The 25,430-nt window shown below is 49.6% G+C and overlaps 10 protein-coding genes across 10 annotated transcripts; 5 read left to right on the forward strand and 5 right to left on the reverse strand.

Annotated features, from left to right (window-relative positions):
- Window positions 1-705: 705 nt before the first annotated feature.
- Window positions 706-2,329, reverse strand: Pdw03_5879 (Pantothenate kinase, putative; the record flags this gene model as incomplete). Its single annotated transcript, XM_014682868.1, has 4 exons — window positions 706-1,033; window positions 1,095-1,623; window positions 1,682-1,964; window positions 2,102-2,329. The coding sequence occupies 4 exons, from the start codon at window positions 2,327-2,329 to the stop codon at window positions 706-708; spliced, it is 1,368 nt and encodes a 455-aa protein (XP_014538354.1).
- An 855-nt stretch (window positions 2,330-3,184) lies between these two features.
- Pdw03_5880 (DEAD/DEAH box RNA helicase, putative) lies at window positions 3,185-5,739 on the forward strand (the record flags this gene model as incomplete). Its single annotated transcript, XM_014682869.1, has 9 exons — window positions 3,185-3,558; window positions 3,618-3,675; window positions 3,727-3,862; window positions 3,915-4,275; window positions 4,337-4,416; window positions 4,505-4,656; window positions 4,719-4,912; window positions 4,968-5,116; window positions 5,201-5,739. 9 exons carry the CDS (start codon window positions 3,185-3,187, stop codon window positions 5,737-5,739), a joined length of 2,043 nt encoding a protein of 680 aa, XP_014538355.1.
- Window positions 5,740-6,316: 577 nt separating this feature from the next.
- Pdw03_5881 (Polysaccharide deacetylase, putative) lies at window positions 6,317-7,901 on the forward strand (the record flags this gene model as incomplete). The annotated part of the gene is made up of 3 exons (XM_014682870.1): window positions 6,317-7,383; window positions 7,439-7,524; window positions 7,582-7,901. The coding sequence occupies 3 exons, from the start codon at window positions 6,317-6,319 to the stop codon at window positions 7,899-7,901; spliced, it is 1,473 nt and encodes a 490-aa protein (XP_014538356.1).
- A 537-nt stretch (window positions 7,902-8,438) lies between these two features.
- Pdw03_5882 (Fringe-like) lies at window positions 8,439-9,852 on the reverse strand (the record flags this gene model as incomplete). The annotated part of the gene is made up of 2 exons (XM_014682871.1): window positions 8,439-8,768; window positions 8,845-9,852. 2 exons carry the CDS (start codon window positions 9,850-9,852, stop codon window positions 8,439-8,441), a joined length of 1,338 nt encoding a protein of 445 aa, XP_014538357.1.
- A 611-nt stretch (window positions 9,853-10,463) lies between these two features.
- Window positions 10,464-13,852, reverse strand: Pdw03_5883 (uncharacterized protein; the record flags this gene model as incomplete). Its single annotated transcript, XM_066101191.1, has 10 exons — window positions 10,464-11,812; window positions 11,876-11,904; window positions 12,256-12,361; window positions 12,413-13,114; window positions 13,196-13,249; window positions 13,303-13,321; window positions 13,394-13,490; window positions 13,551-13,560; window positions 13,631-13,703; window positions 13,763-13,852. The coding sequence occupies 10 exons, from the start codon at window positions 13,850-13,852 to the stop codon at window positions 10,464-10,466; spliced, it is 2,529 nt and encodes an 842-aa protein (XP_065958131.1).
- Window positions 13,853-16,116: 2,264 nt separating this feature from the next.
- Pdw03_5884 (uncharacterized protein) lies at window positions 16,117-17,792 on the forward strand (the record flags this gene model as incomplete). The annotated part of the gene is made up of 2 exons (XM_014682876.1): window positions 16,117-17,052; window positions 17,115-17,792. The coding sequence occupies 2 exons, from the start codon at window positions 16,117-16,119 to the stop codon at window positions 17,790-17,792; spliced, it is 1,614 nt and encodes a 537-aa protein (XP_014538362.1).
- Window positions 17,793-18,105: 313 nt separating this feature from the next.
- Window positions 18,106-19,196, reverse strand: Pdw03_5885 (Centromere protein Cenp-O; the record flags this gene model as incomplete). Its single annotated transcript, XM_014682877.1, has 2 exons — window positions 18,106-19,049; window positions 19,109-19,196. 2 exons carry the CDS (start codon window positions 19,194-19,196, stop codon window positions 18,106-18,108), a joined length of 1,032 nt encoding a protein of 343 aa, XP_014538363.1.
- Window positions 19,197-19,969: 773 nt separating this feature from the next.
- On the forward strand, window positions 19,970-21,792 carry Pdw03_5886 (Major facilitator superfamily domain, general substrate transporter; the record flags this gene model as incomplete). The annotated part of the gene is made up of 3 exons (XM_066101192.1): window positions 19,970-20,019; window positions 20,086-21,360; window positions 21,447-21,792. The coding sequence occupies 3 exons, from the start codon at window positions 19,970-19,972 to the stop codon at window positions 21,790-21,792; spliced, it is 1,671 nt and encodes a 556-aa protein (XP_065958132.1).
- A 1,834-nt stretch (window positions 21,793-23,626) lies between these two features.
- Window positions 23,627-24,177, forward strand: Pdw03_5887 (uncharacterized protein; the record flags this gene model as incomplete). Its single annotated transcript, XM_014682879.1, has 2 exons — window positions 23,627-23,731; window positions 23,782-24,177. The coding sequence occupies 2 exons, from the start codon at window positions 23,627-23,629 to the stop codon at window positions 24,175-24,177; spliced, it is 501 nt and encodes a 166-aa protein (XP_014538365.1).
- A 662-nt stretch (window positions 24,178-24,839) lies between these two features.
- Pdw03_5888 (uncharacterized protein) lies at window positions 24,840-25,377 on the reverse strand (the record flags this gene model as incomplete). Its single annotated transcript, XM_066101193.1, has 2 exons — window positions 24,840-25,171; window positions 25,302-25,377. 2 exons carry the CDS (start codon window positions 25,375-25,377, stop codon window positions 24,840-24,842), a joined length of 408 nt encoding a protein of 135 aa, XP_065958133.1.
- Between the last annotated feature and the right edge of the window lie 53 nt (window positions 25,378-25,430).

Genomic DNA, 25,430 nt, shown 5'->3' on the forward strand with positions numbered 1-25,430 from the left:
TCCCATAACTCAGATGCTGCTTCGGATGATAGTAAGGCTTCTAACTCATATTTGTCCTCGAGATGGACAAAAAGCGGCTCGAGGGTTCAATGAGCAAGCCTCGATACTCGGCCCACGATAAAGGATATAAGGAGGATTGCAGTAGAGCAACTCGAATGAGCACCGGAAGTTTTCGAGTGCTTCGACCTCGGGAAGACTATACTATTAAAATTAATCGCCGACTTGTTTCTTTGCTCAAGTAATTTAGCTCAGCTCTGCTATAACTTTGATCTTCCTAAAGCCTCCATCTCAAGATGTTGTTGAAAAGACTACTATGTATCAGATGAGATCATCAAAGAAAAGTCCAGCAATTCTACTGTCTTTGTGTAGTAATGTCTCGAAAGAACATCCAAAATCACAGCCAAAAAAAAAAGTAAACCGGAACCAACAGCAAGGAAAGATGAGATGAATTTTCTAAGATAACCGAACGTGTTCAAAAATCAAACAGGAAGCTCGAAAAATTCAGATAGCTAAATGTACGACATGAACGAATGCCTGACGGAATCGTCACAGGCTTTTCACAGGTGGTCAATTAAGTCAGTCACTGTGGGTGCACAAAAAAAAAAGGGTCGGCACAAGATGTGTAGTTCATGGATTGCCTGTAAGGGGTATCAAGACTCAAAAGCGGAGGGAGGGTAGAGTCAGAATTGATTAGCTCGTCAAATGTTATAGCTCGCTGAACGGCCTGCCATGTGGTTGAAGGGCATAGCCATTTTGGACGAGGTTTCGGACCGCCTGCGGTGCGACCACGTCGTCAACACTGTTTCTGCGACCCCAGTTTTGCGGCTGGCGTCGGATGAAAGCACCGACAGCGCCTAGGTAGCCCTCGTGGCGGAGGAAATACGCTTGCTTCTCGCCCTTGGACCAAAAGCGGATGGCGTAGGAGAGAGTGTTCATCGTTTGCCGGTGGCCCCGAATGAATGAGCCACCGAAATAAATGTGTTTGACCGAGTGCTTTTCTGACTGCAGATATGCGATCTGACCAATGTTATTACTAATCGAGGTTAGTTCGGACTCTGTCGGAGAATGAAAATGTAATGTGTAATGTAACATACCTGATAGCGTAGAGCAGACTCCTGCTCATGTCTTCCGGATTTGGCTTACGTCCATGAATGGACTCGCCGGAATCACTGGTTTCACTAGGATCACCGCGAATCAAGCCCTCGCCGTCCTCAGCCCCTTGCTCGGCATCATTTTTCAACCGGAGCACCTTGCCGAAAGTACTGGCAATAGCTGTGCTCTTCAATCCAATTTTGGTGTAGTCCATGCCGTAGATATCCCCTACAAGCATATCTACTGCACTGTTGTCTCCACGGTCGGCCATTGCTAGCATGTCGTCGAAGGTCCGGGAGCCCGTCAATAAAGACATAATGCCCCAGAACGTTCCACCACCGAGATGTGTTCCACCGACACGCTCGAATTGCCTCGGACCGGAGACTTTTATCATCGACACACCTGATCCTATGTTGACGAGGAGATAAGGGTAGACATCGGGCCGGGCTTCGGCATATTGCATCGGCTCGGCATCGGCATCGCTGTAAGTGAAGACTTCGTTGGGGATTTCGGTAATGAAAAAATCCAATCCTTTTTTTCTTACATGTTAGACAGAATCCTCCATGCTTGCGCATGGTTGATGACTTACCAATGATCAGACATTCCATCTCCTCTTCCCGTAGAATATTAACACTTAATTCTTCTTTCAGCCGGTCGTAGTATTTGTATGCGCCGCCACCAGTAGCTACCACACACAATCCCTCCCGGGTCGAACCATTGCACTTCTCGTGTTCTTCTTTGAGCTGTCGAATGAAGTTGATGCACAGATCGATCCGGTGTGTTTCAAAGTTCAGGAAATTGAGACGGCCGCCATTATCCACAGTGTCCGGCTCTCGAGTGAAATAAACAAGCTTCGCAAGTGTTCCGCCAATCTATTAAGTTCCAATTCCTTGTCAGCCATGCTATCCTCTGGTGTTGGGAACAAATTGTCTGCGCGGCCCCTAGATTGCGGGGGAACGGCAGTGCGGGGCAGAGAAATTAAAAAAAAAAATTCTCGTGAGCAACTCACATCGACAGCCACATGGCTCACAACGCCTGTATGATGTGGAAGCCGAATGTCCTTGTTTTCGTAGTGTACACCCTCTGCATCGACGGGACTCTTGGATCGTGGTTCGTCGTCGACGATGAATGCGCCCGTGACGTTGATTTTGACGGCGCCGGGATTGGTGATTGCAGCTTCCAAACGGTTCGGGCGCTTGCGCGGAGTACTGGTATCTACCTCCATTTTGGAGGCCATGATGAATGTTGTAAAGGAGATAGAGGTGAAGATGGAGAAGGTGCCCGTTCCCAGGCTTACTGCGTATATCTCCTTCTACCCGGAACGGGCCACAGGGTCGGATCCACTTCTTTTTCTGGAAGCCGAGGAGCCAACGTTCCGAGGCTTCGTAGATCGCTTTTTGACATGTTGTCCGCGGGGATCGTGATATCCCAGTTGTATACATAGTTAAGAACTAGCGGTCTGTTTTTGTGCTTGGTGCCCGAGAACAAAGTATCTCAATATTCACCAACCTGTGTAGGCATGGATATGTTTGTAAAAAGATCAGCTGTATAGATAGTGAATACGATAGCTGAAGCAGAGGAAAATAACCCCAACGAGGTTACTTTTGAAAAATATAGGGTCATCCATGTCGTTGCACATATTAAATGCACATATATGCATTCACGACTGGTTGTCACAATCGGGGTGAGATCACTATCAAGTCCAAAGTACATCCACACAAGTAGTAGATTGTATGGAGATGCAGGTATTCCTAGTTGATAGTGTCGATGAATGGATCACTCCTTCCCAACTGAGAGAGATACCTCTGGTATACATCCATTGAAATGGAAGTTCCCATAGTAACTCTGTGTCAAGTCAAAGTATCTGAGGCTCTGTGTCGACAAACAAGGCAGTCGTGCGCACGAACAGATTTACCTTCATTCGCCGCGCGTTTTGTGTTTGTCTTGTAGATTGATTCGGTTTTGGAGGTTCTCGTTTCGTCCTTTTCTCTCTCTCTCTCTCTCTCCACACACACCACCCGGTCCTCTACCTCTTTGTCTCTCTTGATAGAATCCCTCGAGAAACTTGCGGTTTGCAATAGGTTAGTAGACCATGGAATCTTACGATGAGCCTGATGCTGCATCGGCTGCAGGCGCTGCCTCAGCCGTTGACTCGGCCTCAGCCGGTGAAGTTGCTTCTGGAAAGGATCTCAACATTGCAGAGCCTCCTGTCAGAGGCGTTCTTTCTGGTGTCGGCCCCAACCCCCAGGCCGCTCAAAAGATTGCTCGCGAAAAGGGTTGGACTGACCCAGTGCCCTTCGAATATGCTGAGCTTGCTAATAGCAAGGACCATCGTGATTGGGCTGGAATTGCCGTCCGTTACGAATGGAAGGACGAATATGGAGATGTTGGTCCTGCTGTCCCTGAATTGGAGGACCAGCTTTTCCATGGTGAACTGATTGCGCGTGCTGGGGCTAAGCTCGACGAGTAAGTGACGTGAGGATGATCAGACACCAGCTTGATGCCTAACAGGTCTTCTTCCCCAGACTGAACAGCTACAAGGTCAACATCGAGAGTCCTAATGAAATCAAGGCGGTTACGGAGGTGAGTTTGCACGAGAGGCCAGCAACAACTTTTCAGTCTGACGATTCACAGTGGGCAAACTTTGGTTTGCATCCAGTCATGCTGGAGAACGTTCGTCTCTGCGGGTACGAACAACCCACTGCGGTTCAGTCATATGCAATTCCAGCTGTTCTGGCCAATTTGGATGTTATTGCCGTGGCCCAAACTGGTATGCGCCGTGGAGCATGGTGTTTGGCACGAGCTGTCCTAACAAAACATAGGCTCTGGAAAGACGGGAGCTTTCCTCATTCCAATTCTTTCCAAGTTGATGGGCAAAGCGAGGAAGCTGGCTGCTCCTCGGCCCAACACCACAGAAAGATTCAACCCAAGAGAGGATGCTGTGCGAGCAGAGCCTTTGGTTCTAATTGTCTGCCCCACTCGGGAATTGGCAACTCAAATCTTCGATGATGCGCGTCGGTTATGCTATCGTTCCATGCTGCGTCCATGTGTCGCTTATGGCGGTGCTCCTTCTAGCCTTCAACGTGAAGAGCTTCAGAAGGGATGCGACATTCTGATTGCCACTCCAGGCCGTCTTCTTGATTTTATGGCACAGACTCATGTTCTTTCGCTCCGCCGCGTTCGGTATGATTGCGATTCACTTGGAACGTATTCATGCAGGTATTGGATGCTAATGGTTTCTCAGATATACCGTGATTGACGAGGCGGATGAAATGCTGGAAGCTGACTGGGAGGAAGAGTTCAAAAAAATCATGTCTGGAGGAGGTAAATTATTGAAAGCGTTTGCCATGGCGCGCGCTCTTTATATCATCTTTACACGTTTTAGTGTTTCGGTGTTGCTGACTTGAGCAAGATGTGAACGAGGATGATGATCATCGCTACTTGATGTTCTCCGCCACCTTCAACAAGGATTTCCGGAAACTTGCAAAGCAGTATCTCAGCCAGGACCATGTGCGCCTCCGCGTTGGTCGAGCCGGCAGCTCGCACCATAACGTTGTGCAGGATGTATGTGAACCGAGGAACTTGTGAGGCATTAGATCAATGCTAACGCTAAGTGAAACCTGAAGATTATTTGGGTTGACAAAGACAAGAAGATGCGCGCAATCTATGATCTTCTGATCAGCATGCCGCCTGTTCGTACCTTGATTTTCGTCAACAGCAAGGAGCAGGTTGACTTCGTCGATGATTACCTTTACAACTCTGGAATGCCCACCACTTCTATTCACAGTGGAAGAACTCAACGTGAGCGAGAGGACGCTATGTGAGTAATTTGTCCCTCCGGTTCTTTACGCCTCTTTGCTGACCCATCAAAAAAGGCGTGCCTTCCGGTCCGCGAAGTGTCCAGTTATGGTTGCTACCGGCGTCTCCGCTCGTGGACTTGATGTTATCAATGTGCTCCACGTCGTGAATTACGATCTCCCCAGGGCGATGCACGGGGGCATCACTGAATACGTTCACCGTATTGGTATGTTCTGCTCTAGCTTGATATCGCTTTCTTCCCGATGCTCCTGATGATCTTGCTGCTAACACGTCTTTCTACCATCTACAGGACGTACTGCTCGCATTGGAAACGAAGGAATCGCCACCTCTTTCTACAATGAACGTGATGAGGATATTGCCGAGGATCTTGTAAAGATCTTGATCGAATGCAAGCAACTGGTCCCGGAGTTCCTCAAAGATTTTCGCCCTGAGGGCGATGTGCTGGAATTTGACGATGACTCTGATAAGGAGTTCTTTGATAACCCATCTAACGCTGGTTCTGACGCTGGCTTTGCTGCTGGCTCTGACGCTGAGGTTGAATCCGAAGCAGGATCTGCTGCTGCTGAACCTAGTGACGCCGAGGATGCGAACACGGAGCCTGCCGAAAAAAACGAGCCCGCTGTTCCCAAGCCCATTGTTCCCAGACCCACCGCTACATCCGAGGAGGAGGAGGCTTCTTCATGGTGGAAGCCTGCCTCGCCCTTGGCTGAACGCCAGAAGTGGAGGGAAGAGGAAGATAAGCGCCAGGAGACCAAGGCTGGTCTGGCGAGTTCTCACTGGGCCCCCCGGCCCCCTTCTCCCCAGGATCCCGATTCGTTCTGGATGTAGAGCTCGATCATTCCCTCTGGTTGAACTGCACGCGGAAAAGCAAAAAAAAACACACGAACAACGATGGAACAAAAATTAACCAGAAATCTTCCAAAAAAATAGGGAAATGAAAGAATTCTAACGGTGGAGAGAATAACTTTTACCAAGTTCGAGAGTTTACGCTGGATGAAGTTTTGAGGGCTTGATCTCTCGACCATATGCGACCTAGATCTGTGGAACCTAGGACCTTTTCTCCTGCCATCTTGTATCAGGATTGGATCGGTTTTATCGTGCGCGCAAAGGCAGTGATATGGATGCAAAGGTCGTGGAGATGTGCCGCATTATGGAATTCATGGGTTTTTATGCAATTCTCTAGTTTAGTTTTTCGTTTCCCTTGTAGATTGTAGACCGCAAAGAGTAGAGATATAGAGTTGTACATACGGATTCAGGACTTATAGATCCTTCCTGTGTAGATGCATCGTCGATCGTTCTTGACTGATTGAACTGCTCCGAGCACATCAGTGAATCTTCTTACAACTTCCACCTTGACCTCTTCAACCGAAGCACATTCGATCTTTTTCCAAGGCCACTTTTCATCATGCATTGGTTATTCATAGGATCTGCCACTCTTTCGGTATCCCTCCCAACCTCGGCTTTATTTTCCGGAATTGTTGACCATGGCCACTGGAATGAACTCCGAGGGCTCACCCACAACGCCTCTTATAACGCCTCTCAGGCAAAAAAGTCAAGTCCGCCACTTGTCATCGACACCTTCAAGTATCCAACTCGCAACGACCTGGGATTTTGGCACGGCTCTGGTGAGAATCTACCCGTCGAATATGGGCCGGGCTTCATTCGTCTATTCCCAACAGACCCGGACCAGAACTTCCACACACAGTTCGATTCCAAAACCTGCTACAGCCTGATACCCTGGTACAACGAGTATTTGCATGTTATCTTCGAGGGCACGGATCAATTTAGCATCTCGTTTAACCAACACAACGATGAGTGCAACCCTCAACGCAGTCCTTTCCCCAGCATTGCAGACTCCGTCCAAGCGGAGCGGTATGTTGTTCACCCTGCCTCAGAGGCTTTTGGGGAAAATGACGATTGGGATAATGATGAATATGATGACTGGGATGACGACGATGATGTCGAAGCCGATGCTGGGAGGAACAAACAGAGGCACGGAAGGTCCAAGGGTGGTCGACGAAAGCACCCCCAAGGTAATACGAAAATTCCACCGGGACGTCGTGAGCTCTATATCCCTCTGACTCATTTCGATATCGATTTCAATCGCGTTGTATCGGTTTCATTTCATGGTTTCTATACCAAGGAGCCCATTGCTTTGCATCACGTGGAGATCGTGCCTGATATTCCAATGCCGTCGCCGGAAAATGGTCACTATCGCTTACCTGGAAAGCTGCCGAATGGGAGATTGGTTCTGCGTTGTTCTCGTCCGAATTCCTTTGCATTTGGTATTGATGATGGACAGCCGCAGTTTGCTCAGCGGGTCATGCGCATCCTTGATGAGGAGGATGTTCGAGTTACTTTCTTCGTCGTTGGGGCTGGACTAAGGGATCGGTCGAGCAATTTCACGAACTTCTATAAGGAGATGTTGAAAAAAGGTCACCAAGTGGCACTCCATTCGAACACTCATCCAAAGTATGTATGTTCTGACCATGGCGTATTGTGGGATTGGGCTAAAATGGTGATCTAGGATGGAATCGTTGCCAACCCTCCGTGAGATTGACGACGAGATCATCCAGTCCATGGAAATCTTTAGAGACAAGCTGGGCATACAGTGTACGTTATCCCCTGACGTATCTTTGAGAATGATCCTGACACAGCGAATCTCTGCAGCTTCATACTTCCGCCCGCCATTCGGTACAGTAGCTGCCCGGCTGCGCCAGGAGCTAGCCCGACACATACCAAATCCATACATTGTGAACTGGAGTGTCGATGTCGAGGACTGGTTGTGGGCCAACACGTCCACCCCAGAGAAGCAGCTTGATGCCTTCTTCCGCGGGGTTGGAAAGGGCGGAAATCTTGCTGTCATGCACTACCTAAATCCAACTACCATTGGGTACCTACCGGAGTTCATTCGTCATATTAAAGGTGCCGGATACCATATCATGAGAATCGATCAGTGTCTGGAGGATTTGTCCGCTCCACCGCTGTGATCGGACAATGCCGTGAAATCTTTATGAACTCACAACAGCACCTGTCCTGTGCATTTATTCTTAGTTGTATACATAATCTCTATCCTAATCGGTGTTCAGATGCCGTCCAAGAAATGTTAGCCTTCGTACATTTCCTGCTCTTGTACAGTTACCTTCAGAGGATTGTAGGGATAACAGAGCGACGCTTGCGGTGTCATGTGAGCATAATGAGAATCCGTACAAGTATGCCAATAAGGGTGAGCGATCAACCAACTGTATAGAAATCAACCAAGCACCAACGCCTCGACGACAGCTTGTTTATTCAAGCTCATCATTGGCCACCGAACAATCACAGTGGTAGTAGAGGAACAAAGGATAAAACGAAAAAAGCACAAGTCCTCCAGACCGAGCCCAAATCACCCGGTTTGCCCAGATACCAGACTGGGCTCCAAACCTAGGCAAATGCCAAAGAGTTCCCATTTCTCGCCCTCGATGCAAACAAAAAAAAACCCACGACGTGTTACAGATAGCAAAAAGCAAAATTAAAATCAAACCACATCAATCCCCAAAATCAGGCTTCGGGCACAACCCACTCTTCTCCACCATTCCCCGAATCCGACTAGTAATCCAGCCGGATGTCACGTCGCCACTTGAAACCGCATGTCCGAGACGCGGGTTAGGACTCGTGAAGCATTTATCTTCACGGAAAGCGTATTGGACGCAAGATTTGTGCGTCTCGCAGAGTAAGCGACAGTCTTCGACTGTCTGTGCGAAGGGCTGCTCTTCGGTTGCCATGTTGTTCCAGTTCGCGCGTGTGGGTTGACTGTTTAATTCTGGGAAGATGTATTCGCGGAAGATGTCGCCGTGTATGAGGATTCGCTTGTTTTTCTATTTGAGGGGTTGAGGTTAGGAAAGGTTATGGAATTGAGGGAATGAATCGAGTAGAGGGGATTGGTCAACTCACATCACGCCAGCGCTTTTGTTCAAATTTCCATAGATTCTCGATTTCACTTGGTGACAGGTGGTGGAGGCCTACGGCGATGAAACACCATGGTTTCCGGTAGAAGTCCGTGGTGAACTCGTCCAACTCGCCGATGTTGGAGTTTTGAAGAATAGGCCATGTGAAGTGAAGATTGACACCTATGTGGCTCAGGACCCTGCCCAGTACGCAGTCACCGGCCCAGTGCTCGTCTGTAAAGTTGTTCAGCTCGACTTCGCGGGTAGTGTACTCGTCGGAGGCGCGTTGTAGGGCGGGGTTGGAGAGCATGAAGCCCGAGCCACCGTGGGCGAAGATAACGTCTGCGATCTGCGTCTCCGTGCCGAGATAGTGTGGTTTAGTGTGGTCGAACTGGGCCAGCCAGGTCAGGGCCGTTGGCCATGAGATGTACGTGTCTGCTTCAACAAAGATGAACCACTTCGCGTCTGGCTTGTAGCGTAGCGCTTCCTGCGCCATTGGAAGGAACTTCCATTTGTCGAGCTTCCAGCCCGGGTTGCCGGGTTTTCCGATGGCGGAATTCGCTTCATCGGAGAAATCCTGTCGTTCTAGACCCTTCCGGCCGTATTTCACGATGCGGTGGTAGAAGTCGAAGTCCGGGTTTTGCTTTGCAGCGCTGTCCATGTTTTTGAGGACATCATGGATTTGAACGCCTTCGATTTCCTCTGCGAAGTCGGAGTAGATCACAAAGTGGGGGATGCATCGCAGGGTTGTTTTAAAGTGGACGGGAACTTTCTCGCGCGATTCCGTCACTCCGGTCTTCATTACCACGAGCACATTTTCGATACCTGGCAAGGGTGGACAGAATGGCACTGGTTCACCTTTCTCGTCGAGGGAAGGGGGCACTTCTGTCGTTGTTGTGAAGTGAGGGCGCCATTGGCGATTGTGACTGGAGAGGACGCCCAACTGGTAGAGGAAGAGGAGCGCAATGGCGGTAGCGACTGCAATCAGGCGGCGACTGAACCGGCGGGGCACCATCCTGTAAAATACGAGTACACCGAACAAAAAAGAGATTAATCGGTCATTTTCTCCAGAACAGTTGGAAGTCAGACCTTTTCCCCCTCTCCTGGTGACCAACAGAGCAAAGAACTGGGGAAAGATCGGAGCTAAAGATGGGTGACGCCGAACTTTGCCGCTGACACATCGGGACGCGTAGCCCAGGTGGAATTTGGAGGTTTTAAATGACTACCCCTTGAATCAAATATGTGGTGTTTGAGATATGGTGATCCCTTGCTAAATTTCAGTGATCTTTCAAGGTTTCTTCATTGCTTCAGGGGCGAAGAGCTCCGGAATCCCGCACAACGTCAGGATCCACCGAGATCAACGCGGATGTCACGCATTGAATAGTTGAATAGTTGAATAGTTAATATATTTGAATCATTCAAGTGTTGAAAGTGTGTCAAGCGTTTACAGCGTCTAGCTATACGAGAGATGGATTTTATCTGCATAGGTACAACATTGGATAGTTCCCTAAAGTTGCAGATTTTTCACCCCAAAACTTGGGACTGTGGGAGTTAAATCGAGGACAACTTTCAACAATAGTTATCCATAATTTGATCATATAAAATTGGACAGCCTCCAAATAAGGATCACTGTGCAGGTTCTGTCTTTTTAATCATCTTCGTGTGCAGTTTAACCAACTCCGGAATGATAAGACTCTCAATCTCAATTCCATCCCGACTAGTCTCATCAATTTGCTCAGCTTCCACCTGCTCCAGCGTTGTCGAGTTCCCCTTCTTAGCCTCTGCCAATCCAACCTGGTCCTCAACACCAGAAATACTCTTGCTTCGCCGAGACTTGGGAACCCGGAGCCAGCGTTCGTGTGGCTCATCGGGGGTAATGAAAACAACCTCCCACTTGCGTGTGGAAAGCAAGTTGCCAATCACCAGGTGGTGGGAGTAGCGCTGTAAAGCAGTGCGCGCCTTGTATACAAGTAGCGAGGGATCCGTCTCCAGTTTGAATGAAACAACCATACTCCCCTCGGGGGCCCATCCATCCACCAACTGGTGCAAGAACTTGGGCACGGGATCGAGATTGATGACAAGCTTCCTGCTATTTGACGAGGGATTTTCTTCGTTCTCGCCTGTATAGAGTTCGTCTGACAAGATTGCGCTGCCACGCATGTGTTGAGGCAATTCACCAGACTGGATCTTATGCTCTGACATGCGACTGCGCGGAATAAAGAAATCGCTGACAGCAGCCGCAAGAAAGAAGAGCGCATTCGGCCCAAGCGGCCGCATCAGCTTCGCAATTGACCGCAGCTCGAACATGTATTCCGAGACTGTCGTGAACGGCAACAAGAGGAGGCGATTGTTCTGCTTCGCGTATCGGTATTTCCGCAGCACGCTCCGCATCTGGTCTTGGTACTCGTCGCGCACCATGATAGCTCCATGTCCGGAGTTGGAGGATTCCGCTGAGGCAGGCGCCTCATCCATGAAGTCTAGGAAGCAATTGGTTGAATGGCTGTAGTGCCGCGAGTATGGTAGGAGACTGTATTGACGGTGTAGAAAGATCACTGCATACCCCTGCTCGAGAAAGTACTCGGCTGATGTGGCGCCTCGAGTTCCGGCGGAGAAGTTGTCGATGAACCTCACGGTTTGTGCTTCAAGTGGTACTGTTGTGCCTCCGGATGTAACGAGCACTACACGCCGGTTCTCCTCCACGTGGAGATTGATGAATGCGCGCGCGAGCGCTTCATGTCTTGGTAGTGCCTTTGGTGGGGGATATTCGTTGAAATATACGGATTCTGCCTCCGCTGGAGACATTTCGCCGAGTAATCGGGTGGCCATTGTGAATAATGATAGAAATGTTGTGTGCGCGATGAAGAGAAAGAGTTGAACAATCTGAATGGGAGATCTGTAGTTGTGATGCCGAGGCGTGCCGTTCTGAGCCTGAATGCGTTGGGGGGTTGTGGCGGACGTTCTTTGATGCCGGTCAGCTTCCTAAGATTAGCCAGAAGTCTCGCTTTATTCACAGTCTTCTGATTTTCTTTGCGCTGTACTTTTAACGTTTTTAAAGACAACTAGGTAGCTAGGTTGAGCTACCCCTCCATTATATAGGGTGGGCGTTGAGAATTATTGTCCTGATCCGGCACTAGCGCTCCCGTTTGACCGATCCGTGACGATTAATACCTGGAATATCTGAGTATAGAGAGCTCCGGACGAGGTGAAGATATCCACAATTTCCATGTCACTGGTGCGTACCACCGAGATGCCGAGGTGCCACCTAAGTCACGTGGATGCCGAATGCGGAACACACCAAGGCAGCCCCTCCCGCTTCTCCCCTAACATGGGCTACGTCTTCCACATCAGATTACATTGTGAAGTGCGATTTGCCAAAAAATGTATGTCGCTCTGTAAGATTTTTTTTCACTGCAAATACCGGCTGCGCAGGGCTTGGCTGATGGTGCTCATCCGACTCGCCATTCCACCATGCTGCATGTTGCTTAGAAGGGCCTCCTCCAGTGCTGACTGGGTAACGCTTGCATCTGACTCGTTGATCAGTTGGAATCCAGATTTCTCGGGGTTGGGGCACGTACCGTCGAGGTCACTGAAACTGCTTCCCATGCTAGGGGTACCATCGCTAGCTTCGCGACCGGAAGCGGTGGACTTGCGAGAATTTTGGCGCTCGGCAGCGCGCTGGGGACTCATGATCGATGCCCCCTGGCTGGTCAGAATGGGTCCACCGGGCAGGCTACTGCGCCCACCGGAGCTCGTAGAGCTGATGGATGACTCCGTAGCTACTGGAACTCTGGGACCAGGCCGCTGCTCGAGATGTCGCCGTTGCGCCGCGGCTCGCTCGGCATCTAAACGAAGGGTCGCGCTGAGTTCCTGACCTGGCCGCTCCAGAAGGGTGTGCTGGTGTTCTCGGGTCATGGGGAGGAATGCTGGAGTGTCTTCTTCTTCGTCGTCGTCCTCGTCATCCCGGAGACCAGAGCGGTGGGTAGAAAATTTGCCAAACCGTTTGAATAGAGGTACATGCCTGGCTGTGTCCTCATCGTCGGATCCTGATTCTTCAGACGAACTCGAGGACAGATATTCTTCCTCGAGCGGTGAGGACCGAGGCAAAGATGCTACGGGTGACTGTTCCCGTCTGACAGCCGAAGGCCGACGACCAAAAGAATCCCAGCGTGGTTCTTTCTCCTCGGTTGTCGGTGTGGCTGTGCGTGTAGGGTTCCGGGATCCGCGAGCTTGGTTAGTAGCGGTAGTTGATGTGAAGCTCGTACGTCGATTGTCAGGAGCTGTTTTCAATGTCAGACGCGATCAATCTATTGGCGGTCTCAAATATCCCGTATAAGGACGGGCAGGGTATTGGTCCATACCTCGTAGAAGGACATCTTTTTGATGAGATACTTGCCGTGATGGCGCCCGAGAACCTATTAACAGTCAGCCTCAGCCCACGGCGAGATAAGGCAGGCACGGGTTATACCTGGTACTGGTGTTTCTCTCTGTGACAAGGCCGTACTATTAGAGACAGATCCTAGAGCCGGGGAAGGAGCGGCCGACTGCGTAGTGCCGACCTTGCGCATTTGAGCCCTAACTTGCGACAGCTGGCGATCATAGAGCCATGCCGCCTGCTGAAGAAGGAACTGCAAGGTGACATTAAAGTTCTCTGCCCTACATTAACCTTGTTAGCGGCCCTCAGCTTAAAAATGTGCTCGGGGAAGTGTGCAATACAGAGCTTTCCCTATTGTGATGTCAGCGATTTAAAAGAATTGAGTAGTAAAGTTTTGAAAAAAAAAGAGAAATCAACGTACAGTTAATGTCGCCTTTGGATGGTCGAGAAAGGATATCCCATAGCGCTTGGTCTTTGGATGCATTCCATTCCACCTACTTACGTCAGTGGATGATTAGTGGATGTTCAAGGGGTTTCTCTTGGGAAGACTTGCAGGCGGCGGATCGACAAAGTCCCCTCTGGGAAATGGTAAGCGTATAAATACTGTGAAATTAGTGTCCATAGCATTGATCTTGGTAGACATCTTGTGAATAGCGCGTAAATGGTGATTTTGAAAGCAAGATTTCCCAACGCTTAGTTATGTCTAATCAATCAGTCGTCTTTTTTGATGGAAGAAACCGGAGACTGGTGGGATTAGAAACTAGGGTGAGAATTTCCCAGATGACCTGGGACTTCAAAAGTGAAAGAGTAGATGCGATGGTGATGGGCGTTGGCGATGAGCATGACGACGGCAGGCGGCCTATTTTCTTGGCAGACAGGGTGCGTGGAAATGAATGATGATCTGCGTGGAACTAAGATAACGCTGGGAATTGGGAGCTGCTATTTGATAGGAGATTTAAAACTACCACGAACTGTCAAATATGTCGACGCACAACCACATCGGTATGGGTTGCATTAGAAAGACGTTATCAAAGGACAGAATTTGGAGACTGGTGGCAAATGTCAGAGGTAGACTCGGCAAGATTACTCCCAGTCTATTCAAAATGTCCGGGAAGGATTGCACTGCATACTGCATGAGTGCCTTGATAGTATTTTACTAATCAGTCAACAGATTGCGTATTAGAAACAAGAGACAACACACATTATTCAACTCCAAGTTGATAACCCGGGCTAGGAACTGCAAGATTTCAGTATTTATAATAGGTGGGGATCAGTGGTACCGCTAAGTCCATGCTCGGCTAGGCTCAGCTTCAACCTACTACCTCCTCCCACGTCAACTATGGATGTACTCATGTGTTATGATAATAACCGCTTAAATTTAGATATTTCGAACATTCATGCACATTGCCAGATAAGTATCAGCCAGTCTGTGTGAAATCTGCCATATCAACTTCCAGGATGCTGGCCAAATGATCAAGGCTCATCTGTATTAAACCTCTACCTAGGGCCGATCACCTGTCCTCTTCAACTTATACGGAAGTGGCTTTGTGTTGCCGCTTCATGGTGGTGACGATGAGTTTCGTTCACGAGCCGATCACGAAACATAGCATACGGTCTTGGACGTCCCCTATCGTTTGGAGCCAGAACACCCGTTCCCCACCTAGCTGAACGGCGTGGAATATGCCATTCAATACATTCACACACCCAGACAAATTTGAAATAATATGTGTATCTATGCCTGGATCTAGTGCAGAGGCAACCTCGCGCTAGCAGCTGGGTCAAGCCTTTTCCCTCGCGACACATTCTGCTCCCTGCTAGCAATCTACCTTATGACCGTTCTAAGCCCTGACCCTTCTTCGAGGATTGCGCCGGCCCATGGGGACTTTTATATTCCTCTTCCTGTGATGCGCCTCTTCGATCACAGCTTTGTACTCTCGTCGCTCGACAAGCGGGATCCGCGCGTTTCGCCGCTCTACACCCAGGAAGATTGATTTCCACAATGTGTTCTTACTATCACCCTAGATGGTGATATTTTACCGCTGGAGGCCGAGAAACTGGCCCAGACGATCAAGGAATTGCAAGGGTGGTATGTGGTCAGCGAGCGCTTGCAGGGATGTACCCATGCGTGTCATTAGAGCAAGAGAGTGGGGACTCCGCAATCCCAAGCTAAAAAAGCCAACTCGAATTCAACATATTGAACGAGTAGAGCTTTTGACTATTGAGCAAACTGTTGCACATGGGCTGATCAATGGGCTGATCCTGGGGCCGAGGTTCTAAGATTTGCCCTAAGCCCTAACTTCCCAGTATAGGCAAAATGGGCTTTGAGGCTTGATCAAGGGAGTTCCAGGGATCAAGTGCATGGAGTAAGAAATGCAGGTTAGCGCAAGGCTATCCGAACAAATGCCGAGACATTTGGGGTTTTAATATCTCTCCGATATATTACATGTCCAACTACGTAAGTATATTAATGATTATATCGTGGTTCATATCTAATACAACATCTACTCCGTATTCCGTACATGAAGTCTAAGACTAGCTCGTTTCAAAACGGACCCATTGTCCCGTAGGAGAAACCAGGGATTGCGTCAGGGCCATCCGTGGGTCAATTCGATTTATTTAATTTTTTTTTACCAGAAATTGCCTAAAACGAACAAAACATGAGGAAACAAGAAACGGCCGTAACCGTCTGGTCTTTGTTTTCTACCCTTCCGACCCCTTAACCCATTAGGTTTGACCCTCTTACCTCTCCCGCCTTTACTTCTATTGCGGACAACCCCTCATTGAAAATTGCTTGGATGCCGTCATAGAACGCTTTCATGTGGACTGTTGTTCTTAGCTCTATCTGCCCTTGACTTCCATGTGCGCCCGCCGGTTAGGCGCCGCTTGCCTCCTATAATTGTACATAGGATGGAGACAAAAGCCGGGCCCATTTTCGATGAGGCCCAATATCGCACCGATGTCCTCCACCACCCCTCACCGGAATCTGAAGCAGCGCAGGCGCAACACTTAGCCGAAGAGGCTGAACAGCTGGGTTTGAAATTGCCAGAGATTGAAGCATCCGCGCTGCTAGCTGCCTCGATCCCCTCGGAAATGGTCGATCCCTCCTCGCCAGTCCTGTCGTCTGGGTCGTGGACTGATCGGAATTCGGTGTGCGGCTCCGTCACTCCGTCTCACGAGGCACCCTCCCCCGTCCCATCCGTGCTCGATCAAATCGTTTCGTCATTGTCAGATGTCACGCTTGCCTCAAACAATTTAAAGGCTGGCAGTACACGATCACTGGCCTCACTGTCTACGCGCCCGACCTCATTTTGCTCCAGTGAGGGGAGGACGGGCCTTCTCGGGCACGGATACAATGATCCATTTGAGGCCAATTCGCATAGGCATTCAATTCTCAGCGTCGCATCTGCCGACAAGAAGGAACGACGACGGAATAGCTTGAAGTCGGCCATTGGGAAGATTCATTTCCGCAAGAGGCGCACGTCCTCGGCCGTTGTCTTGCCCTCAGAAGGGTGCATGACTGTCTCCACAAGCGACAAAGTCGTTGAACATGTTTTCTTCGAACCTAAACCGGAATCCAATGATGCTGCCCATCAGGGTCCACCCCATGCGACCAACGAGGCATCACTTCCAAGGTTGGAAATTCCTCGGTTCAGCAAAGAGGACTTACAAAGAAGCTTGGATGATCCGGAGCTAAGTGAGATGCACGAGCGGCATCAGATGGAAATGAAACGACATCTCGAGTTCCAAGACGCCGCTCTAAGTACCCTCCGGCGTCGGCACCAGACTGCTATCTCGGAGAAGCAGTCTAGCAACCAGCGCCAGGAGGATGAGAAACGCGAGAAGGTTCGCTTTACAATCTTCAGTTCTAACAGTTTTTTTTCCTTATCTAACAAGCGCTTGTGCAGAACATTCAAGCTATAGCCCAAATTGAAGAGCGACAGCTGGCGGTAGAAATCGAACAGCAACGTGAATTCGATCGTGCCAAAATGAATTCGAGTACTCGCATCAAGCATATGGAGGGGTATCTCCGCAATGCCAGCCCACCGTCATCTCCCGCTGGAACACTGATCAGAGCCGAACGATCCGAACGCTCCTCGGAATCATTCTCGGAATCCGACTCAATCCCACCAGCGCGTGTGTTCACTCGTGAACACATGAAGCAACTAGAACAACAATACCATAGCCACAAAAGCATGGACCAACTTCATGACGCCCGCATCAAAGTCCTCCGTGACCGCCAAGAACTTAAATTGCAGGAAGCTACGGCGCGTATGGAAAAGGAACTGAATGAAATGTGTAACCGACACAGTCAGGATATTGCTACCTTGCAAACTGAGCATGAACGAGAAGAAGCATCTCTCATGCAAGCTTTGGATACGAAAAAGACGACTTTGCGGCACCGCTGGTATTTGGAAGAGGCTGTTCTACGTCGGCATCTCGAGGTGCGACATGGCCAATCGTATGGTCCTTTGCCGCTTGTCGCTTTCACTCCCAATACGCCCATTGCTGTTGTGGAACATTCACCACTCCAAACTTCAACCCCAGATACAATCCACCCAAGCCAGGATTATGTGCCCCTCTAATTGGAGACGATGACACGACATCTACTTGATATACCCTTTTAATCACCCCTTCTTCTGTCTCTCTTATGCCCCTTACCCTTCTTGTAATCATTTTGAAATCTGCTCTTGGACCGAGGGTCACCATAGGTATACACGCCTTGCAAAGACTTTTCGGACACATTGTTGCATAGCATTTGGTGGAGACCATTGAATAGACATACCAAGCCTATTGATAATTTAGCTGCATTGAGATTCGAATTCAATAATTCGAAGGGATTTAATTGAAAATAGGGTATCTCTTGCTGAAAAACAAAACACAACACGACACGACACCTCACAGCCCAGCTGATCCAGACAACGTATCTACTCTCAACCTATCCAAAACCGTCTCAATCCTCCCTCCACCACCAGTCATCGCATCCTCAACCTTCTTATCCCTCCCCTGATCACCAATAACAACAGCCCTTTCCACAATCCCCGCATTCGACAACTTCAGCCGTCCAACCCGTCCATCAACCCACTCAACCCGCACATACCGCGCCTCAGCCGCAACGGCAGCTAAAGACACAATGCCCGTATCCCGATCCGGCGAAATATCAAACGGCAACGACACCCCCTCCGCAGCAACAAGACCCAATTTCTCACGCAGGAAGTCAATCGCATCCACGCGCATGTGCCACGCAACCAACTCCCTCCGAAGCTCGCGTACAAATCCCCGCAGATCTTGCTTCTGGATAGAGCTGCCACTCTTCTTCCACGGCTTCGCGGGCTCAGCGTGCTCTTCCTCGCCAGACCATTCTCCCGCATCCCCGTCCCCATTCCCTACCCTACGTGGTATACCGGGATGCGGTAGGTAAGCACTCTCTAGCTTCGCTATCGATATAAACCCCGGCACGGTGTGTCGATGCACTTTCAACATCTTCGTAGAACCAGGACCAAGGCCCGCGCGACTCTGCTCATGCTTGAGGAGTATATAGTATGGTTTTGCGAAACGGCCGTTGCGGGCGCATACGTCGATGCGCACGCCGAGGAGAGTTCCAGCGCTGGAGGTTGGGGATGGGTCTTTGAATGGGAAGGCGGTTGCACCGAAGGCGATGCGGTGGTGATTTGAGGAGGCGTGTGTGCCGGCGGCATGGACAAGGGGAGATAATGCTGCTAGGGGGTCGGTTTGGTTTGTTGTGGTGAGAGGTTTGGGTTGTTTGCGGAGGAATTTTTGGATTGCGTCGGTTGTTAGGAGGCTGGATGAGAGGATGCGCTTGTGTTTTTGGAGGTTTTGAACTTGGATTGGGTCAGATTGAGGTTCGGATTTAAATTTGGGGCTGGGTTAGGTTGCTTACTTTCAACACGGATTGAGGTGATCTCCGTGTCTAGCTCCTCTTCTTCTGGGTCTGGTGATGCAGGGGCGCGAGACGTGGCTGTTGTCATGTTGGATTTTGGGTTGTGAAGCAGTTCAGATTCCTGGAAGTAGTTTATTTTTTTGGCCTTCCAATGTCATCATAGAAGGTCAGTCAGATGCGTGGGGAAGCCTTGCAGATTGGAGTTGGTTGGTTGTGACACGTGATCACGTCCACATCTGACGCGATGCAGAAGCTTGGGCTCAGTGGGCTGAGGTCGTTAGATTATTACTTTATTAGGCATAGGATCTAAGCAGATCCTTGACGAGACCCTCCAAGGTGTTTAAATTGACGATTCGGTTTGATTTAGATCCAATAGGTGCTTAATACCTACAGTCCCAAGTTGAGGTGGTGACCTCATAGTCTAAAGTGCTGAATGTGTAACAGGAGAGAAAACTCACATCAAGAGATTAGAGTCAGATCCACGCCAATGCCTATGCCCATCATGTTTGGCGGGTTTCTATATGAAGATTAAAATAGACCCCCGGCACCCCGGATCTGCACAGCCAAGAGGCCAGCTTGCCTCATGTTTTTTTTTGTCATCCAAAGGTTCGAAGGTCCCCCCCCCCCACCACCAACATCTATTGAGCTTTCTTTCTTTTCGTATCCCTCATTCATTCCTTCATTCTCCGTGGAATTAAACATACAGAAGACTCAGGGGTATCTAGATCTGCAGACTCCTTCAAAGCTGAACCCTCGCCCCATCCCTTTCACCATTCCAAATCATAATATCCAACTTCAGTCCTCGATCCAATCAGGACGTAGCTGACGAAGCCATCTCTCCTTATCATAACACAACTTTCAATGACACGGAAAAACGCGAGCCTCTCGAAGCGCCGCTCCAAAGCGAACCTGTCAGTCTCTACTGGGTCCAAGGGACGTGCGAATGGCAAAATGAATAACAACATCGAAATGCGCAGGAGGGACACGCCCTCCATGGAGTCCTCTGCCGACAGAACAGCCCAACTCATGTCACAACCGAGCTTCTCCCTCGACAACGAGCCGATCATGCCCCGAACTCCAATTCCGACAAACACGACTTTTCACAACCTACCACGCAGTGATCGCCGCAACTTCCTGCTACTGGTCTTGCTTTACTTCCTTCAAGGAGTTCCCATGGGCCTAGCCACTGGCTCCGTGCCCTTTCTGCTCAAGCCATACCTCTCATATGGCCAAATTGGAATCTTCTCCCTCGCCTCATACCCGTACTCACTCAAATTGTTTTGGAGTCCTATCGTCGATGCTGTGTGGAGCACGCGCTTTGGTCGGCGCAAAAGCTGGATCACCCCCGTTCAGGTGATTGCCGGATTAGCTATGATCTATATGGGTGGTCACATCGAGGATATGATGATAGAAGCCGGCGCTAATGGGGGTGCGGGAGTGTGGAAATTCACATACTGGTGGTTTTTGTTGGTGCTTTTCTGTGCCACCCAGGATATTGCTGTGGATGGATGGGCTATCACTTTGATGTCCCCGCCTAACATCTCTTACGCCTCGACCGCCCAAACAGTTGGATTGACAGCAGGCCAATTCCTGTCCTACACTGTCTTCTTGGCTTTTAACTCGAAAGACTTTGCCAACAGATGGTTCAGAACTATCCCAGGAGAGGGCGGTCTGCTTTCCCTCGGCACTTATCTCAACTTCTGGGGCTGGGCTTATCTGATCGTGACGTGTGGTCTGGCCTTCCTCAAGAAGGAAGAACGCACCAAGGAACGTGACAGTATTATGGATGTGTATAAGAGCATGTGGAGCGTTCTGAAGCTAAAGAACATTCAGACCATCATTTTGATTCACCTGGTTGCCAAGATCGGCTTCCAGGCCAATGACGGAGTCACTAGTCTCAAACTCCTGGACAAGGGCTTTGGCCAAGACAATATGGCCCTGGTGGTGTTGATCGACTTCCCCTTTGAAATCATGCTTGGCTACTATGCCGGCCAGTGGTCAACCAACTACGGCGCAATGCGCCTCTGGGGCTGGGCGTTTGTCGGACGACTGGCCGCTGCTGTGCTTGCCCAATTCACCGTCATGATCTACCCCACAGCCCCTGAAATGCCAATGTGGTACATGCTCACGGTAATTGGCGAGCATGTCCTTTCTACATTCATGAACACGGTCATGTTCGTCGCCATCTCGGCCTTCCACGCCCGTATCTCCGATCCAGCCATTGGCGGAACGTACATGACTCTCCTTGCAACGTAAGTCTCACACCATCTACCCTCGCTGTTCCCATCCACCCCCCCAAAAAAAACCACGTAGGTAATAGCTAACATGTCCTCTCCAGTGTCTGCAACCTGGGTGGAACATTCCCCCGCATCTTCGTCTTGAAACTGGTCGACATGTTCACTCAAGCAACATGCATTCCCCCAGTCATAGCTCCACCTGCCGATTCCCTCAAGGATACCCTCATTACGGCAGCTTTCTCCTGCTCCCTTGAGCCAGAAAAGAACCGTTGCATCAATGGCGGCGGTACCTGCCACATCGACCGTGACGGGTTCTATATGACGAACATACTTTGTGTGCTTATAGGCACTCTTACGTTCATTATGTTTATCAAGCCTGCTGCGCAGAAGCTAGAGGAATTGCCTCTCCGGGCTTGGCGGTTGTCTTCTAGTCCACAGCGAGGATGATAAAGTTCCTCTGCTGTGGGTTCTGGTGAATCGTGATGGCCTACGATGTCTCTATATGTTTCCTGTGATATTCTAAAGATGAAATAAATAAACTATCTAGACAAGCTAGCCTTCTTTTTGGCACCTTGGGTGTTGTTTTGAACGAGCTCCCTCCCACACACATGTGCAAGTCATAGAACAAGTCAAATGAATTTCTAGGTCTCCCAGTGTGGGGCAATCTTCGTGGTCGACTCAAATTCATCTTCTTTCATCTCACGTTTTCATTATGAAACCGCCGTGTTTGCGTGTCTACTTGCATCTTCTGCCTTCCCAAGGTCTTCTCTTCAGTGTATGCAGAGCTTCCCTTCTCTCGATAAGAATCCACCTTACTTGTCAACATAGCGGACGAGGAAAAATTATCATAGACCCGTCATGTCATTCAGACATTTTGCAAGTTTTCCTCGCCTTGAACATGTACTTCAAGCATCTCTACTGGCTGGTCCAAGGTCTGTTCATCCCCTGGCAAGCGAACATGATACCCTTGTTGCCACAATCATCCTTGAAAGAAACCTTTCGAATAGAGGCCTACAATATCAAAAGTAGGATAACCAGCTTCCAGGCCACATTTTTGTCAACTGAAGATCCACAATGAATTTAACAAGCCACGACTTCATTTACAGCAGCTCCGATGGAAGACCGAGTCCAACCAAGTCTAAGCAACGTGAGATGTGATTTTACCGCACACGAGGCCCTTCACGAGGCCCAACTTCAAGCGGCTCAAACAATTGTGATCCTGTCAGATAATCTGCTTCGTGTTGCAAAAGGCCCTATCCTTGTCGCCTCTACTCGAACATACTCTATCAGAGACTGCTATTTGGTTCGTGCCGTTTGAGCTGAACACCTTCAACAACGATAACTCAGTGCGAGGTCATAAAGGCGAACTTGACTGATGCGGCTGCTTTTGAGGACAACGTCGGGAATTAGGTTAATAAGACAGCAATTGAATGATACGAGAACGTCTGCGATCTTTGAGATTAGGCGTTGACTATCCGCCGTCACCTTCTCTCGGCACAGAATATCCACCAGATAACTGCTGGGACTGGATCGGGAAGCGGAGTGGATCTAGAGAATGTGCATTCATTATCGGGTGGGAAAATGGGCCATGGTCAATATCCAATATCCACCCTGACTCGGTACGGTAGTCGCAAGACTAGGATTGTCCTGAGCAGCCAGAGACTTTTATCTCCTCAATCGACTATTCAAACCACCATGAAAGTCATGGTCAGGCCACACAGTTGTCAACCCATATAACCATGTCAAGTAAGCGAACTCATTTCCCGGGCCCTAAAAATTAGCCCTTCAAGCTGCAAGTAAGACAATATCCCGTCAATGTCGTTCCTGGGCCAAGCAAGCTCTCATTCGCTGTGTTTCTGAGCCGGTGAAACAACCACAGACAGTTAGATTGGCACGTGTTTTAATTCACCGAGAATCAAGTCTGGAAGAACTGCACCGCAGCACTTCCAATGAGACCCTTCAGAAATCAGGGCCTTGACAAGTTTACGTCCAAGAAACCCCCAACCGAGGCCCCTCTGGCCACGGTCTTCGGCCTCGGCTTTAGCTGCGGCTAGACGCAGTTTTCATCAAGCCTTTGGAGCATCGACATGCTGTGGATGGGTATGATTGGATGTGCTGACTCCGCTTCTGCAGGTGCAGTCGTGGACTAGAATAGTCTGACTGGCATAGGAGAAGTGTGTTAAAAGAAGCAATTCTGCGCTACTGGATGTTTCAAATCAACGATTTATTCCGTACTCTTGAGCTTAGTCCCTACCTTGACACCTGTTCCTTCAGACACAACATGATGAAATTCCTCGTCGCGTGCCTGACGCTCATTTACGTCTCTTCCGGGACGGTGAACGCACTGCCCAGCCCTGAAGATCTCACAGTCCTAGCCTACAGAGCCGTACGTGAAACACTACGAAGTCCCTATTCAGACCCGCTAATGTTTCATAGTGGGACTTCCGTTTCCTCGGTGAAGCACCCCCGGTTTGCAACAGCTCCGTGAACAACATCGAATTCACTATTCTTCACTACTCCGGCTCACAACGGCGCGATTGTCAGGAATTGAATCTTGCCGAGTTCAATTCAACAAACGTCAAGAGTATCTCATGGAAAAGCCCCTCAGATATGAACCGGTATGATCTTTGCATGTTCCGCTCGCCTGACTGTTCCGGTGGGGAGGGCAGCCTGCTGGGGAACATTGTCAGTGGATGGGATGTGTGCTATCTATACAATGGATTCAAGTCATGGACCGTTGTACCGAATGGGGAGGCTTGCGTTCCAGATGTGGGCGATGCTGTCAAGGGTGAGGATGAATTAAGGTCTGATCTGACATCTGGAGATTGTTGATTCTTCGTGGTATATAGGGTTTGCATTGGACAATTTTTTTACCAAGTTGTAAAAGGTATTTCTGGTTCGCCACATTGCAGGGGACAAATCCTATCTCCCTAAGCTAAACTCGTGGCTTTCTGCGTCCGCTTACTTGGAGGGCACCAATGGAATTTTCCATGGGAGAAATTGTCAAGAATTGGTATATCTCAGATCGTTATTGGAGTGTAAGAGTGGAATGATAGTCCTAGACTAGCCGCTGGGGGCCCGGTGGGGTTTCCGACGCAGATAAAACCAAGCTGCGAAATGCTTCGCAGCGTGGCCCAACCCCGACAATAGAAGGTGAAGGGTATAAGAAGAGACCTCAATACCCCCAGAGTGAGTTCAGATCAAATCCCCATATTGGGAATGGATGATCTTATCTGTCCCAATCCCGCTGCAACTCCCAAACAGCGGAATGAAGAACTAACCTAGCATACCCACGGTGCAGCCTCAAAGTCCAATCTGGAATGATCTTCTGTTTTTCCAGCTCACCCTCTGAATCGACAACCTCGTAATCTGCACTTGCAAACCGCACCTCAACCAGCATCCCTTTTCCATTCACCTGGAACGCCTCCGAGACACTCATCTCATGTCGCACGCACGACATCAAGCGCCAAGGATACCCCCACCGCACAATCTTCTCAAAAAAACTCGCGGGGCTCGTCTGGCAATCTCGATGATACTAGTAATCCATTGCTATCTGCATCAGCAGCAGGCAGGCGCTGCACATGCAGTAACCCGTTCAGCAGAACGCGCGGCGCACCAGTGATTTTGTCCGGCGAGAATCCATCAGTTGAGTTACCTGTATCGCATGGTTCGAAGCAAAAGCTCGTGAGTAGTCTGAGAAGAGAGCCCTCTGCTCGTAGGACCTTGCTTCCGAGGACAGATCTAGCCCAGGCATACTCGAGCTCTGTTTTTGTTGGTGTCTTTGGGTTGGGGACCCGTGCTTCGAGGGCTTGTAGAGGAATCTGCGCTGCGTAGATGTCGGTATATGCGCATCACTGGGTATTTGGGCTATTGGGGTTGCAGAAAGCTACACTGCCAGCCGCAGGAGGCAGTGGTGGGGTATATTTCTTCCAGATGGCTCAATCCACGGTGGATACTGTAGCTGGCTATGCCGACAGCGGCGGTGGTGTAGCCTAGTAAGCGGAGAGAGCGTCTAGGCATAGCGGTGAGCATTGGAGTTATCTAGAAGACGTCACGTCGAATTCAATTGGAGATGTCCAATGAGT

Source organism: Penicillium digitatum, chromosome 6 (genome assembly GCF_016767815.1).
Source record: "Penicillium digitatum chromosome 6, complete sequence".
In the NCBI taxonomy this organism is placed as follows: Eukaryota; Fungi; Ascomycota; class Eurotiomycetes; order Eurotiales; family Aspergillaceae; genus Penicillium; species Penicillium digitatum.